Source organism: Biomphalaria glabrata, chromosome 7 (assembly GCF_947242115.1).
Source record: "Biomphalaria glabrata chromosome 7, xgBioGlab47.1, whole genome shotgun sequence".
NCBI classification, from domain to species: Eukaryota; Metazoa; Mollusca; class Gastropoda; family Planorbidae; genus Biomphalaria; species Biomphalaria glabrata.
The window spans coordinates 39,438,668-39,456,310 of record NC_074717.1 but is presented as its reverse complement, the minus strand read 5'-3'; the positions used below and the strand labels follow the sequence as shown (position 1 = coordinate 39,456,310).

Here is a 17,643-nt window from a genome sequence, read left to right as displayed (position 1 = left end):
CTTCTCGCAGTTATTCAATGTCCTTGACAAAGTGCATGCTTGTATAACTGTACTGCTCTGCCACAGCTTTCTTTGGCCATTTTGTTAAGAACTTAGCAGTGATACAGCAAGTGGTAGTGACTACAATACAGTGCATATTGTCTGGTATCTGTGACAGAGAGTGGTTTGTCTTTGTCCCTGACTACGTCAGTCTAGGCATGTTGAAGTCAAAATATGTAACATGCAATAATCAAACAATGGAAGCATGTTGAAAGATTGACATCTGGATTGTAATGGATGGATGAAAAAGGAGTACAGCACATAGAAATCAACAATGTTTTATGGGTAAATTTACCATTATTTTTCAAAAAGGACAAAGGGAAAAAAATGAAGTTAATTCAAATTATGCCAACACCGGGAGGCTGAGTTGTACAGCGCTCAGCTTCTAAACCAAGGGGTTCCAGGTTCAAATTCTGTTGAAGTCTGGGATTTTTAATTTTGGGATCTTTAGGGTACCTCTGAGTCCACCCAGCTCTAATTATGTAAATTTGGTAAAAGTAAAGTGGTTGGTCGTTTTGCTAGCCTCATGACACCCTCGCTAACAGAAACAGATGACCTTTACATCATCTGTTCTATAGATCTCAAGGTACGGTACTTAAAGGGGAACTTTTTACTTTTTTAAGTGAACATCGACTAATGCTAATTCAAATTATCTGGATTTCCAGTTTGAATCTTTAACTGTCAATAATTTCTTTACACTAGCATACTGCTTCAGCTACTACTTAGTAGATACTTTTAAGATAATAGAATATATATATTGTTATAACTCTTAAAGGTATGGATAGGGGTAGTAGTGTGTGTGTAGTGAGCCAACATAAGTCGCCCCAGGCCAGCGCTAGACAAGTTTGTTTTGTTTTATAGAAGAGGGGAATTTAACTGCAAAAACCCCAGGTAGGGGTTTTAAACTCGAACACCTCTGGCAGGGGTTTTAAACTTGAACCCCCCTGGTAGGGATTTTTAAACTCGAACTTCCCTGGTAGGGGATTTAAACTCAAAACCCCCTTGGTTGTGCTGGGGCTAGACAAGCGGTCGGTCAAGCGTGATGAGGTCAGCCATGACGAATGACAACGTAATGGTTGGGGAAGGATCTTTGTTGTGAATAGTACGTCAGTTGCGGTCATGTGATCAACTAGAACATCAACTAGAGTGATGTTCCCTCAGGTTCTAGAAGATCCTATATAGGAGCAAAGGTGTCAGAGTCAAGTGACTTAACATTATCTAGCAATTTCACAAGTATGAGTCTAAGAACCAGTCCAGTGTGAAGTCAGTCCTGAACAGAGAATCGAGTGCAAGTCCAGGAAGAGGCAGAGAGCCAGTGGAGTCTGATACAGCATTACAGAGTTGCAACACAGTTTTTGTACAGTCAATGTTATGTTGCCAATTTCACAGTATTAGACATTAAAGTTTTACGTTATTTTAGAGACCTGAGTTGTCAAGTTCTTTGAGTTGTGGTGTCGTGTGGAGCAGTTTGCAGAGAGCCTGAATAATGAGAATCATTAAATATATATTTTTTATTTTTTTTTTTCATTGTTAGACCATTAGCTATGTTCAAAAATAAATTTTACTAACATTACAATTTACCGTACTAAGATTGGAAAAAAACACTCAAATTGTTGAATTTACTCCTAAGTACATTTAAATATAAAGATGTTAAAGTTAATTATTACAATAATATATACCAGTATTCAACAAGTTCAAGAAAAAAAGAAAACAAAAACATTTTATTTTCATAAAATTCATTTACATTTATATAAAACAATTTGCATAAAATTTTACAAATCACCCAATAAAAATAACAAAATTGTATCTGTATTAATATTTTAAAAATTATGTTTTCATTCATATCCAAAAATCTTACTCTAGTACAGTAGCTTAATCATCTGTAGCTAAAATATCAGCCAAATCACCTCTTTCTAACTTAATAAACACTTTAGCTAGCTTTTCTCTAGTTGCTTTTTCATTTTCTCGCTGAATCCACTTACGCAAGATTTGATAAATAAGTTCATCATGGTTATTTGGGTGATTATCTAGTTTCATCTGTTCTAAAACAGAATCATCAAATTCCAGGCGTCGACCCATATCTTTCCAGTCTGGACCAACTCTATCTTTTATATCCATTAATTGATTTTGACTTGGCCTTTCTTGAGATGCTAGTTTAAAAAATAAAACAAATGGTCATGCTGCATATATACAAGGGAAGTCTTTAAAAACATATTATATCTGTCATCTGTCAAAAAGTTTCTTAGGTACAGTATCTTAGGTACAGATACTAAAGTACTCCAAAAATATTTCAGAAATTTATTTATTTTATTTTTTAGGAGAAAGAAAACTAAACATGTAACTGCCTGGTATAAGAAGGGGGGGCGCTGAGTGGTTAAGCGCTTGGTTTCCAAACCTGGGGTCCTGAGTTCTAATTTCAGTGAAGACTGGGATTTAGAAATTCTGGAATTTTAGGGCACCCCTGAGTACACCAATCTCAAATGGGTACCTGACTTTACTGAGGAAAGTAAAGGCAGTTAGTCACTGTGCTGGCCACATGACACTCTGCTCATTAACTGTTAGCCAAAGAAACAGATGACCTTAACATCATCTGCCCCATAGATCCCAAGGTCTGAAAGGGGAACTTTACTTTTTTTTAAAAGCTTCTGACTGTTTTCGTAAAGATCATGGGCTCAAATCCTGCCTGATTCTATTCAATGCCATCTGGAAAGTGGTTTAGACTAGGACATGATAATTTTCTTTTCCGATGGAAAGTCTGAAATTTATCAAACATGGCTGCCTGGTTGTGAGGTTTAAGATAATCTTTAATTCTGAAGGAACATCCAAAACATGTTATACAAACAAACATTAAAACTAATACAATGTAAGCCTTTAGATTCCTGAGTTTCGAGAGAATGTGACTCGCTAGACAGATAGAGGGTGAAACAGTTTAGGAAGCCAAAATGAAAAAATCAATGGAGAACAATTCACTTTCAAATATGTAAATCTAAAGGCTGAACAGGGTTTATAATTGCTGATGATGTATTTCTGTGAATATATATATATAAATAGGCATTGTCTTCAGTTCCAAAGTTTAAGGATCAGTGCAGTATTTCACATGACCACATAAACCCAACTGTGACCTGCATATTTTGCCACATCCAATGCAGACAAAGCAGTTTTTAGTGCGGGGTCTATTTGGCATCTGAGCATGTCGTAAAAGACCCTTCAATGAGTCTCAAATGTGTATCCTTTGACTTAAGTGAATGGATTAGGAACTACTTAATAATTTTATAAAATCACTTACTAGTTATAGGTTGTTTAGGCTTCACTACTGTTTTCTTAGTTCGACCGCTGGAATCCACTGTTACATTTAATACACCTCGATGTACAACATTCTGAGCATTCTGGATATTGACTTTAGTCATCCTTGTTTGAGCTGAAAATAAAAATATTTCTATTCATGAAAGAGTTTACTTAATATATTGCTGCAATAAAGTCCTGGTTGAACAAGATTTTAAATGAAAAACATGACAAAAAATAATGAAAATATAATATTACTAATGTAAATTAAAGAACTCTAATTAATTTAGAATGAAAAAAGTATTTAAAATATTACATGCAATGACTTGTGGCTGATTGGGACGACTTGTTATAGCGGTAGTTTTAACAGCCTCATCATATTCGTCAGAATCCGAAAAATGCGTTATCTTAGACATTATTAATAGTTACCACTGCTGGAAAACAAATAAAAATCATATAACTAAAAACACAACATACATAATAAAAAGTTGTTTGTTTTTTACTTTAAACACAACTTAAGCCCCTATGTAAGAGTGGGTAAAAAATTCTATGAGGCTATAATGTGCTAAAGAAATACAACTCTGTTACCCCTAAATTATAAACCACAACATCCGAGCATTAATGCTGACTTGTATGTATAGTGCTCTATGATTTTAGTCCTTAAGCACAAGTAAATGATTTGTATTTGTTCCTTGGGTATTCATGTGTGTTTCTAATTACTCTAAAATCTAATGTTAATCATAATAAAATTACATATGAATGCAGGGTTTCACATGACAATGCAAACCCAGTTGTGACCTGCATATTTTCCAGCATCTCGAGCAGACAAAGCTGTTGTCCGCTAGCGGTCTATTTAAGTTTTCTTTCATCTTCCATGCTTCTCTTCAATAAGGGCTTTTCTTTGGGTCTCAAAATCTCATGTTACAAACTAAACATAACATAGTACCATATCTCTGTGTTGTCTAAGAAGAAAATATCTTTTGTTGCAATTTTTTTCTATGTTATATGCATTAATTAATTTTAAATTTTAGAGAACTTAAATATTCCAAAATCATGCTGAGTTTCATAATGATTTTTTTCTTCTGATCTCTCATGTTATTATGTAGGCCTAATCCACATATAGGTCTAGTTCAGTGATTCCCAAAGTGGTCTATATAGACCCCCAGGGGTCTAGGAAGACCTCCAAGGGGTCTACGAAAGTAAAAAACTAATTGGGGGTCCATGAGATGCCCACGGGGGTCTACGATAATAGATTTCATTTAAGCACATTTAATGTTCACATTCCACTAATGTAATTATTGCATACACTAATATATGATTCGTACCTTCATAAATCCTTTAAATATTTATCCTGCTATCCAAATGAAAAATTGTTGTAATCAATTTCAATACTTATTTAAATAGCTTAATTTTGTCTACATGTAACTAATATTTAGAACAAAAAAAAAAAAAAGAAATGTAGACAGTACAGCATTAATTATTTAAAAATAAAATTGGGATTCATTCCTTCCTTGTCAAACAAGCCTAAGTGACTTTTTTATGACGATTTGAACCAGGTTCGCTGGAAGATCATCTGAGACAATGCTACCCTGACAAAAATAAAGATTTTAAAAACTTTCGAACACTCAAAGTTCAAAATAGACCCGCAAAATTTCTGTTCGACATCATATAGAGAAGATGGTGGTTTGTGAGAGTATTACAAGATTTCTTTTCTTATAGCAAAATACGGAAAAATGCAAAGGTCAAACATTGATTCTACCAGCCGTTTTGCACAAACCTACATCTGTTATTATTAAAAGAATTTCTTTTTAAGCAACAATACAGTTCAAGGTCGCTTCGGTAGCATGAGTTATAAAATTAAAAGCTTCTTATGCAAATCTTTACAAACTGTCTAATGGTCATCATCTCATCTATGCCTGTAGTCCCTTCTGGGCATAGGTTATCAACCAGCTTCCTCCAGTCATCTCGGTTCTGGGCGAGTCTCTCCAACTGTCGCCACGTCTTGCCCATCTGCTTCCAGATCGCAGAGACCTGGTGAACCACCATCACCACCATGAAAAAAATCCAGGAATCCATCAATACCTGCCTGATGAAAATTCTTATGATCCGCTGGCCAGACAAGATCTTGAATGAGGAACTGTGGCAAAGAACAAAGCAGCAGCCCATTGAAGTAGATAGCCTTCAGAGACGCTGGAGATGGATAGTTCACACCCTTCACAAGCCTGCATCCAACATAACAAGGCGAGCCCTAACCTGGAACTTCCAAGGAAAGAGAAAGAGGGGACGGCCCAGGAATACATGGCGCTATTGGTCACCGTCTCCTTTATATTTCCTTAGGGTTGACCCACGAGACCTTTCCCATGTTTGGGTATAGTAGCAAGGCAGCAGAGGTTTGAATTCAGTTTTCCTTCTGCTAGGTGGGTAGCAAGCCAAGGCTAATGAGCCCTTCCTGCTTGAAGTTTACTGGTTTAGGCTCCAGTTACTCGCCTTTGACCCATCTCCTGTTAATGAAAACAGTTCAGCAGATTCAACATTTGAGCCACACGTGAAAGATCAAGAAATACATGAGAAACTGCTCTATGCGAAACCTTTTACAATGATGCATAAGGCATGTTAATTAATTAATTAATTAATATTTAATGTTGGAAAGACTACTTCATAGAACGACAAATTTGTATATTAAACATAATATCCTAAGTTGTGTAGTTTTAAATTACTTTTTCACTCCTCAACTCACTACAGTTAGAAATTTGTTTTTAAAATGTTAATGAATTTGCACAAATGTGCAAGTTGAGCAGGGGGTCTACCGAAAACCAGAAAACGTGGCAAGGGGTCTACGAGACAAAAAAGTTTGGGAACCACTGGTCTAGTTGGTGTACTGGGATGATCTATTCATTAATTTTTCCAATAGGCATCTGATAGTGAAAATTTGGATTAGTTGTTAATTTATTTGGTCAAATACACACTGGTATAAAATTTAAATATTATAGTAATTAATAGTATTTTATTGGTTACATTGAGAAGGGCCATTGCTCTATAATCTGAGCATTTGATTTTTGAATTTTTTTTTTTTAAGGGTGTTTCCCATTCTGTTTATATTTTTTCTTCTTGATGTATGTTGTAGAAGATAAACATTAGATATTGTGAATAAGCACCAATAAACCTGAATGCTATATCAACAGGCCCAAAAACTCAATTCCATCTCCTGTATCAGGTTTGGACTAGGACTCAATAATCTTTATATCTGAAGGAATGTCAAAAACTTGTATAACAAAACAAAAAAAACCTCTACAACAAATTATCTACCTTTTGGTAGTTGTACTAGATGTTCTAGAGCAGGCCTGGACACTTCATGGTGTCACTCTGATGGATGATAGGCATATGACAAGATACCCCTAATACAAATACACTCTGGATAACTAAATAAGAAACTGCAGTGCATTTATCACAGATATTGAACTTAAAAATTCGCATGAAGTATTGTTTTGTGTTTGTTAATACATATATATATATACTAGCCAGAATTAAGATATGGTCATGTGATCTTGTTTCAATCATTGAGAGAGGTTTCAATGCCTATTTATATATATATGTATTCACAGAAATACATCATCAGCAATTCCTCTCTTTTTTATCATGTAAAGACTTTCTAATATGGCCATAGAGTTTATATATATTTACGCGTCAAAAAATAGCTTAAATTCATTTCTCTAATAATTAAAATATGAGCAAAATTGTATATTTTCTTTTCACTTTTTGGCAAACATTGGCATCATTTCTCCAATCACTAGGCATAATTTAACAATCTTGTATTTGCAGCTCAAAACAAGAATGCTGTCATATTTGTTTAATAATGCCATTTATGTAATGTTTTTTTTTTAAAACAGCTACACTTTCTTTACAAAACAAATATTTTGGCTTATCATGTTTCACAAAAAAAGTAAAAATCAGTTCTCTTTTCCTGGTTGATTCTCCATTCAGAGTCCCATTTCATAAACACAAAAATGTTAAAAGTCATGATGTACCAATTCATCAGAGAAATAAGAAATATCATAGGTAAAGACACGTAGGTAAAGATACATTTTTCTACACTTTGTGATGATTTTTTGGTGGGCCAGATGGAACCATGTCATGGGTCGGATCTTAAATTGACAGCATATTTTGGGCATCACTAGTATAAAGGATTGACTTTTTTATAGTTACACAAGAAGTTGCAAAGGGAAATTTTAAAGATTGTCTCTCGAGACATAAAATACCACAGTATATCCAATAATAATGTAATTATTATATTCAGACTCTAAGAAAAGCCTTATATTGTATGTTTGGTGTAGGCCTAGCTATATTATCTGTATCATTTTGTATATATTTATTAAAATTACGAATAATATAGGCCTATGCCTATGTTAACTAAATCTGTGTAAAATTGTATTGGATTTGAATCATTCCACAGTGTTTCATTGCATATATTAAACTCTATACAGTTATATAATATACTGATTCCAGTGCTCAATAATTATTAAATAATTATATCAATAGGCACTATAATAGACCCTATATAGTATATCATAGATCTATATCTAAGACTAAGTTGAATAATTTGTTGACCAACAAGACTATAAAATATATAATATAATATTAGGATTAGGCCTACTATAATATATTTCTACTGCCTTAAAAGTATAAGGCTTATTAGTAATATTAGCCTTTACGGTTTTTACCTTTTCTAAAATATCAAGTATGGGTATAAATGGATCCAGATCTAGATTCTAAATCTAAGTGTTACATTACGTTTATTTAGATCTAAATCTAGATCTGAAAAAATCTGTAGATCTTGATCTAGGTGGTAGTAGGTCTACTGTAAACGTCTATACTATAGAATATGTTATTAGATAGAAATAGAGGCTTCTCCTGGTTTAGTAAAAAGAACTTTGGAAATCCCCCATGTTTATTAATAGAACTTAAAGGGTTGTTTTTTGTTTTATTTTGTTTTTAAAGCATGAAACTGTTTAATTGATCCAAATTTAAAATTACATATCTAGGGTTTTCAGACAGTCCAGTGATTTTTGAGCTAAATGATGACGATTCAGTGGCGTACATCATAAATGGCGCGAATAGAGGATGCGAGGCTATATTAGTTTATTGCTTCCAGAGTAGGCCTATATCTCACGTTCCAGAGTAGGCCTATACGCTCTAGTTTATTAATTGTGTCATGATAATTAGATAAGTTGTACGATGTCTCAATACTGAATTGTATGGCAGGATTATAATCCCCCATCACCATCCATCGTTTGTGTTCTATATGGAACAATTGGTCCTCTGCAAAAACACGTCACTGTCTTGCTAGTCTTCCCAGCTCTTTCCTGTCCTCTCAGCTTCTTCGAGGACGTCGTACACTGCGTCGCCATTCAATCTTGGTCTTCCTCTGCGTCTTTTTTGTCCAGTGGGTTCTAATCTAAGGCTTTTCAGAGGACTACTGGCTGACCCGGCGTATGGGGATACGATAGGGGCTATCGCCCAATCCCTTTTAGAGGGGGGGGGGCGAATTATTTTTTTTTACAGAATTTACACAATTTGTTTACACAATTATTGTCTTAACATAATTATACATACATGTAGCCTACTAATTATTATATATAACCAATGTTACGCCTGTATATTTCTTGCCCCTCCCCACACACACACACAAACACACTGGTAGGCCTATATATATATATATATATATATATATATATATATATATATATATATGTGTGTGTGTAGGTGTGTGTGTGTGTGTTTACCGAATCTGTGAGGAGGTGGAAGACTGCATCTAAATCAGCTTTTCTCAACACGTAGAGACGGCGCGCATTTTGCTGATGAAGCTGGAGTTTGGAGTTGGTTTTTCTTTTTAGGGACAAAAAATTGCTATATTTGTAACTTAGTTATATGACACATAATAATTATAGCTTTTATATAGCGCTACTTTCATACTTACACCATGCTCAGCAGCTCAGAGCGCTATGGTCCAATCTCATTTGTGGACGAGTGGGTTATATATATTTGGGAGGTTTTTCCGTGCTGCCTTTATACTATAGGTGCTCAGTAAACACAACTCTGCTCTCCTTCATAGGTAGCCAAGACAAGCCAAGTTCAAGCGTACTAGCCTCTCGACCACGCTTCCCACGCATTAGGACCTATAAATTCATATTTTTAATATGGATCAAGTAAAAACATTATTAAAAGGTTCTTATAAATTAGACATTTTAATATGTAGACATATCCGCCAAACCAAATCTACCCGTTTTGCGGTCTAATTTCCCCAGAGCGTTTAAAACCATCGTTCTGTTGATGTCGTTTGCTGACCATTTCAGGCCTTCTACAAGAGGTCTCACATAAAGATGAAGATTATCTTACAACGAATACGACAAATAAAGACATAGGCCTACTTGCGGCTACTTGTGCTTCGATTGTCACTCACACTTTAGTATCGGCTCGTGACCTTATTTTATGTAAACTTTATTTGACCTATCTAGATCTAATTCCATACCTCTATTCTAATTCAAGTCAATTCAACTTCTTGGAGTGCGGAGAAACCTGGCTGGACGCTGATCTAAAAAAACGTCTCTAACGATTTTTCTAGAAACTTAACAGTTGATGTATATTGCTGAGAAAACAATTACTAGCTCGTTGACCACAAGGGGGAAACCTTAAGTTTGCCTTAATTATCATTTCTCAAGTAAAAATAATGTAATAAATTTAAATTAAGCTAAAGATCTTGATCCAACATCGGTTTTGAAAGGACTTATCGCTTTCGGGAATTTCCGAATGCAAGGTTTATTTCTGTGCATCGTCTTGTAAGTCTTACATAGAGACAATATATAAATGCTTATTGGAATGTTATAGTGTACTAGATCTATACATTCACTTAACTATGGTTTTTCTCGGGGTGAAGGGGGAAAAAAAAAGGGGGGGGGTAACACAGTGTTGTATTGTTTTTAATTTAACATTCATTAATTTTAAGAGAAAAACAATAGATCTATAAGTTGCATAATAGAGGTATTGTTTAAAAAAAAAGTATTTTAACGTTTTTCTAGGAGGGATAGTGAACCGCAGACGTCAGAGTGCGTATTTGTGCATTGTAATCGCCTTTGTGAAAAGTAGGGGAAGCGCTCGTGCAGATCTGGGAACACGACAAATAGTTGACCGACAATTCGTTCACCTGACAATTGGTTCGAGGACTGACTGGTGGATCGGAGGGGTATCACGATGTTATTTAAAGACATACACTTATATGTTACACCAGTAACTTCTCCAAATCATATGACATGCGGATTCGGACGTGCCGTTGATACAAGTCAAACACTACTAAAATACAATAAAATGAACTAGTGTAGACATAATTTTCTTGAGTTTAATTCATTTAAACTTGAACTAGAACAATAAATATAGATACAGTAAATACAGTTCAGATACAGGATACCTAGGATACTATAATATCAGTGATGATCAAATAAAACTAAAAAAAAACTTTGTTTCTTAACTAAGACTAAGACTAATACTGCTTTATTGATCCTTACGGAAATTTGTTGTGATTACAAGGACTTTTTTTTCATATAAGACAACACAACAGAAAAATACACATAAATACAACAGACACAACATAAAGAGTTCATTCAGCGACTACACACAGCTAGGCATCTTGGTGCTTTTCATGTTCCCTGATCAACGAGTGGCGGTGATATAGTCTGACCGAGTGAGGTACGAACGAGTTTTTGTATCGTTCTGTTCTTGTATTGATTGACACCAGTCGCCCACTTCGCGACGACCTGACGTAGTTCTGATGGAGCGGGTGGCCGTTGTCTTCCAATATTTTTTCGATTTCTTTTAGACACTTCTGTTCGAAAAGTTCCTTTAAATATGGTAATGTTGTGAGTGTAATTTTTGATGCCCTTTTTATGATGTTTTTTAGACGTTGCAACAGTCTAGAACAGTTGCCTTGCCAACAAGTTATTCCGTATGTAAGCAGATTTTGTATAGTCGCGACGTAAAAAGTAACTAGATCCTACTATCGAAGCTATCACTATTACCAAAAAAAGAAAAACTCCACCTCCTTAAATAATCTTCCCGAAAATCCCTAGAACATTCCTTCCTCTCTCTGTCCCTCTCTCTCTCTCTCGAAAAATTACTCTAGGTCTATATTATCTCATTAATGCTATTAGGATTGGTTTTTATCATGGTTTTTATATAGACCGCATATTAAAAATAAGTAGTCTTAGGGGGGGGGGAAGCTTTAAAAATACGAAATGCGTGCTATTTTGTTTTTAAATGCTTTATATTTTCTCTGTCCGCTGTGTACATTGAACATACAAAATACGTGGACACTCACGTAGGCCTAAGTAGGCCTATATAACACATACCAATAATATCACAGTACCAAACTAGTTTCAGATAAATGTTGCTACCATAGACATATATATATATAGACTGGACGATAAAGAACAAATTATTATCGGAAATATTTGGGAAAAGATAAGTTTGCAGATCCACATCACAAACCTATATATATTTGCCTATGTCTATGATTATAAAACAAAGACAAAATATTGGGAATATGGCAGTTTTGCACTTTTCAAAACTAAAGATCAAAGGTATATATTGGCTTGGCTGAAATGTCAATCGCCGCCATTTTTTTTCACATAGATATAGTACATAAAACATATTGACTCCCCCCAAATAAAAATAATTTCCTACTTCCAGTCTATATTTATTTATGTCTATGGTTGCTACATTTCAGATGGTTGATATAAAAACATCAACTCTCTTCTTCCACATTAACGAATTTTGTAATAGTTTCGTAAAGCTGGAGGAAAAAAAAAAGGGAGGGGCTATATAATCTTGTTACTGCTCAGTTGTTTTTTTTTACCTACCTGTCGAACCAGATCTCGACTTCTTGCTTAACTTGATAACCCAAACCAGATTGATAGCCAATCAGAAATCATTACTGGCCTAATGTCGAATACTTTTATGTTATTAAGAAACCCATTATGGCAAAGTAGCTAGCAAGAAAGAAAGTTGTGTTTTAGTAGCAATTTGAAATACACGAAAAAGAAAAAAAAAGATTTATATAAGGAATGGACGTGAGTGAGGCACCAGGAAAACGAATTTATGAGAGAGAGGGAGAGAGAGAGAGAGTGAGACGGGGGGGGGAGATGAAGTGCAAATAATAAGATACAATATAATAGAGAAACAGGAGCAAGTAGCCTACATATAATAAAGAGCAGGAAAGTAAATGAACGAAGATAGCACCCATATTAGAATTAGACGTAGAGAAGAGGGGGAGAGAGAGAGGGAATATACAAAGTTATACCTAGAGCCTGGCAACAAAATGCACGAATATTAGTCATTATCATCTTATACATTACAAGCATTGTTAAGACGCAGATACACGCCTAATATCATCTTATAAAATACAGACGTTACTTCAAAAAAGAAGATGATTACGTCCTAGCGTCATGCATGTTAACCAATGACCTAAATTCTGCCAAGGCACTGGTTTTTCTGGCGAGCTCAGGCAACCCATTCCATGCTCTAATAGCACTAGGGAAGAAGAAGTATTTGTACGAATTTGTCCTAGCATATGGGACGAGGAATGTGCTTTTATCTTTATGTCTTTCTGAGTATTTTATTAAATTTTGTTTTTGTATTTGAAGATTATGGTTCAGTGTTTTATGTATAATTGCTACTTTACTTTTGAGTCTTCTGTCCTGAAGGCTTTCTAAATTTAGTGATTTTACTAAAGGTGTTACTCTGGTTAAGTGTGAATATTCGTTTGTTATGAATCTCACTGCTCTATTTTGTGTCTATTCCAGTTTCTGAATGTTTTCTTGAGTTGAGAGGTCCTAAACAGAGGATGGATATTCTATTATTGACTAACCAATATTAAATAACATTTTAGTTTTATGTTCTTATTTGATTTCTTTTAATTAATAAATTTTTGTTTAATTAATTTGGTTGATATTTTAATAGTTTCCTCAATATGAGGATTCTATGAAAGTTATTATAACACCTAGGTATTTTGGTCGTATGGTCATAAACAATTTCTAAATGTTTAAAAAGCCCGCCAAAAAAATGGAGGAAAATGGTCTATTTTTGAAAAAAGGAAAAAAAAAAGGTTGAGAAGTGTACTTTTGGACTGATTTTGGAGGACAATAATTTGATTGAGCAAGGGAAGTAAAGGTGGAGGGACTAGCTGAATTTAAAACTACAGCAGAAGACAACACAGACTGACTGACCAACTCTGATCTAACTAGACTCTAAGGCCTGTCTAGCTTTGTTGTTGGTATCTTTTCTAAAGGAAATTATCAGAAATCTACACAGTTAATTAGCAATAAGATATATATATATATATAAACTTATTACTTAAAAAAAAAACATAACCTTTAAAAATACACAATAAAAAACAACATTGCTGGTTCCACTTGGTAGTGTACACTTAAACCAAGTGAACGAACATGCCTCAGCATGCAGTAGTCTCTAACATGAAAGACTAGATTAATACATGGATAATTTCAAAATATATTCTTCCTTTGCAAAGAAACATAAGCAATTATAAGAAAACAAACATAAGGACCCACAAAATCTGACCAGAAAAATAAATAAATACATAGACTTAGAGATGACAACATTTTTTAATGTCTTTTTTTTTCTCTTTACACTATAATTCAATGAACAATACTCATTCATTGGTCCAAATGCTGCATTAATAAAAATAAACAAGTACAAAATATGATGACAACTCTAAAAATGTGTTTCAAAAACTAAACCAATTTAACATTTGCATAAATGACAGAACTGATGGGATAATAAATTTATAAACTTGCATTTAGTTTCCTGTTTAAGAACAACGACAAGAGGCACTAATGGGAGCCTAAGTTCATCTACACCACACTTCCTACCCAAAAAAATGTCCAATTCAAAAGAAAGGATGTTTCACTTCTATATTTGACAACATCAGTGATACCAACATGTGACCAAAAAGTTTGAACATTTCCAACTGCTCAAGCAATTCCTGTAAAGTTTAAAAATGTTTACTAAGCCACATTTATCGTAAAATAAAATATGATTATCTACAATTCTCTTTCTTTTGCTGCTTCTTTCAAACATCAGAGCATCCATTAAGGATTCAAATACATGTGAAAACAGATTTGAAAAAACTTGAGGAAAAATTGACTTTGCTTCCTCCTAAAATGAGTCAACACTACTTTTGATATGTACTAGAATGGTGAACAATATTAATCCATAAGGTTGTAGGAAAGGTTCTGTGGTTCTTTGATTAAGTTTGGATTACGATAGCAGTTACACTGAGACTATCATTTTTTTTTTACCTCCCCTGGTATTAACTCTTTCTCTCTGTAATTATTTGTCCACATTCTGACGGAATTCTTCATTTTGCTCATTACTATTTCACTACCATGTTATGATTAAGCTTCAATAACTTTTTCGTTTGTTATCAGAAAATGTTTTATTTGCTATAGAATTAAAGAGGAATGCATGCTCTTTTTATATAACACAAAGTAAATATTATGAAATGAAACATCAATTTAATTTAATGACGTCAAATAAATGATGGTATCGTCAATTAGGAGAGAAAGAGTTAAATATCATTAGGGTTCACTATCCTTTTCTGCGCTTTAGTTTTAAAGCTTAAAAATATTCTATAAAAGTAAATCATTATTTATTATCTATAATGTATTCAAAGCAGGTCCCACAACATGTTAAAAGATGTTAAAAGCTATGGTGAGGTAAAAGAAGAGGTAACATAAACCTGTAATTCAAATTATTTTTATTTAAAAATTGCATTTCAGTAATAGAAAATATTTAAATCTATTAAAGTTATTTTTTGTTGATATTGCTACTATGACAATGATGCTGCAGCCATTTTTAGTGAGCTGGAGTACTGACTAAAAGGAAACAAAAACGTTATCCAAAATTTCAGTGCCATCCCTTGAGCTAGTAATATGACAGTACAATAAGTGGTTGCTATTTTGATGAAAAACTACAATCAGGCTAAAATGTAAAATGACAAAGTATTTTATGTACAATACAAATTCAAATACTTGGCACATATGGAAGCAACAAAAGACAGCAAAGTTTTTTCTGGAGACTTCCACTGCACATGGGAAAAAAAAACATTTTAAATGGCATGAAAAGGGAGATAATGTCCCTTAGAGATATAAATGCAGTTCCAGATTTGATCATAAAAAGAACATACATTACTTAAACAAAATAAAGAATGTGTTCATGTTATATTTAGTAACATGATTTCACTGAAGCTATACACAATGAAAAGAGAGGGAGTTTCGTAAGTTATTAAAAAGTGATAAACAATTTTTAAGTTATAATTCAAGTTCCAGCCATTAACACAAAACAACAGGGACACTAAGTAAGATTTTTGAACCAACAATCAACAAAATCAATTTCTTTAAACTTAATCTACACCTTACAAGGAAGAAAGCAAAAGTTCTGATTTGTTTACATATCAAGACGCTATAGTAGGTTGATAATATTATAAAAATAGACTCCATTAGGTTAAGGATACATGTATTAAGTGTTTAAAAAATTGTGGCAAAAGATGGCTAGATGTTATGACGGAAACAGGTTTGTCAAGACACACTGTCACAGTTAGATATATATTGTTAATTCAAAATGTGGTCGTTGTTGTTTTTTTTTAATATTTCAGCAATCATGTGAAGGCATATCACAGACTGAAACAGCCATATGTTAAAGGTGCTCGTTAACTTATGGCCAAAAATAATAGATGACCTTAACATCATCTGCCCTATAGATCGCAAGGTCTGAAAGGGAACTTTTTTTTTAAAGGTGAGGGAACAATTCAGATTTTAATAAAAGATCTACAGTGTGAGTGAAAATATTATTAGCAAAAGAAAATATGAATTTTTTATTTCCTAAATTAAGTTAGGAATAGTCAAAAGAAAATTGAAAAATAACAAATAAAAAATTATGATGATCTATCAGCAGTCATAACATAATACCGTACATATGTTTTATAAGATATCTAAAGCTAAAAGCAAACATTTATTACAACGATTTACATAAAACAATTTTTTAAATTTTTAACTCAAATAAAACTACAGAAATAATATACAGGAAAACAGTTTATGTTTCCCCTTGCACAACAGCCTCTCAGATAACATTTCTGTTTATTTCAAATAAAAATATGTAAAAAATAAAATTCAGTTTAAAATAGGATTAACTGCATGCAGTTGAACATATTACACACATTGTTCCCTTCTTATTTTCATACAAGAAATAGTATACCTTTACTATTTCTAAATTGTTTCCCTTGTCAAATAACAAAAAAAAGAATATGATAAACACTTGTGGTAGTATGTCCACAGTGAAGTAAAGTTGCAAGTTTTAAGTCAATGTGACCCAGATCTAAAGAATAGCATAAAACACAACACATGGTTAAGTCTGAAGATGTCAGCAACATCGTCTTTTATCACTGACGACCTCTCTCTCAGGAGTGTCACCCGGCCTAATCATGTCCCTTCTTAAAGTCATCCTGGACACAGAACTTTGGTGCAACACCTTCGCCATGTCGTAAAACATGTCCTCCAGTCCTATACAGTCTTTACATGACACTCTGTACACCCCAGACAACACATCCTGGCACTGGGACATGAACTGCTCCAGGTCAGCATCTGTAACCACATTGGCACTCCCTTCAGAAGACACCTGGTCAGTCATGTTGCCACAGAGAAATATTTTGGCACCTTCGGCATTCATAACGACGTCCAAAATGTACTGAGACAGAATGGAGAATGTGTCTTTGTTGTTCACACTGTAACACAAGAGCGCTGCATGAGCGCCACGGTAATAACTGGAGCCAATAAAAGACATTCGCTCCATACCACCAGTGTCCCAAAGTGTCAACTGAAACAAAAAATAAATAATAATTATAAAATATTTCAAGCAAAGAGAATTTTCTAAAGAGAGCTAGAGAAACATGTAAAAAAAAGTTTTTAGCAGAGAGCAGGACAAACAAGCAATTAGCAAAACTTTATTTTTTAAAAAAGTAATATTTATGAAAATTTTAATTCCTTTACAGTACAGACCTGATAAATCTTTCTCTATAAAATAAGATGGTCTTACATCTTTAAATTGTAATTTTGGTTCAAAATTAATGCAGAAGAATTGAAGATGTCAATTTCAAAATAAAATTATAGGTTTGTGAGTCACAAAAATATCTTTTAATTCTTAACAACACATGGAAGAACTTGGTTCCATTTTACAGCCAATATTTTTACAAATCACTTAAAA

At 33.7% G+C, this 17,643-nt stretch overlaps 2 protein-coding genes across 8 annotated transcripts in view; both read right to left on the bottom strand.

Annotated features, from left to right (window-relative positions):
* Positions 1-1,738: 1,738 nt before the first annotated feature.
* LOC106072731 (receptor-interacting serine/threonine-protein kinase 1-like) lies at positions 1,739-8,241 on the bottom strand. Of its 2 annotated transcripts, none has more exons than XM_056036831.1 (4): positions 8,040-8,241; positions 3,638-3,752; positions 3,326-3,457; positions 1,739-2,189 (listed from the first exon to the last, which is right to left on the bottom strand). In XM_056036831.1, the coding sequence occupies exons 2-4, from the start codon at positions 3,735-3,737 to the stop codon at positions 1,912-1,914; spliced, it is 510 nt and encodes a 169-aa protein (XP_055892806.1). In that variant the 5' UTR covers positions 3,738-3,752; positions 8,040-8,241; the 3' UTR covers positions 1,739-1,911. The 2 variants fall into 2 exon arrangements, with proteins under 2 accessions (XP_055892806.1, XP_055892805.1); XM_056036830.1 differs by having other exon boundaries at positions 3,638-3,755; positions 8,040-8,240.
* A 7,406-nt stretch (positions 8,242-15,647) lies between these two features.
* Positions 15,648-17,643, bottom strand: part of LOC106072732 (uncharacterized) — a 31,692-nt gene continuing 29,696 nt past the window's right edge. For all 6 annotated transcript variants that reach the window (XM_056036806.1, XM_056036811.1, XM_056036807.1 and 3 more), the window contains exon 3: positions 15,648-17,256. In XM_056036806.1, the coding sequence (XP_055892781.1) occupies positions 16,804-17,256 (453 nt within the window). In that variant the 3' untranslated portion in view covers positions 15,648-16,803. The remainder of the gene's footprint in view (positions 17,257-17,643) is intronic.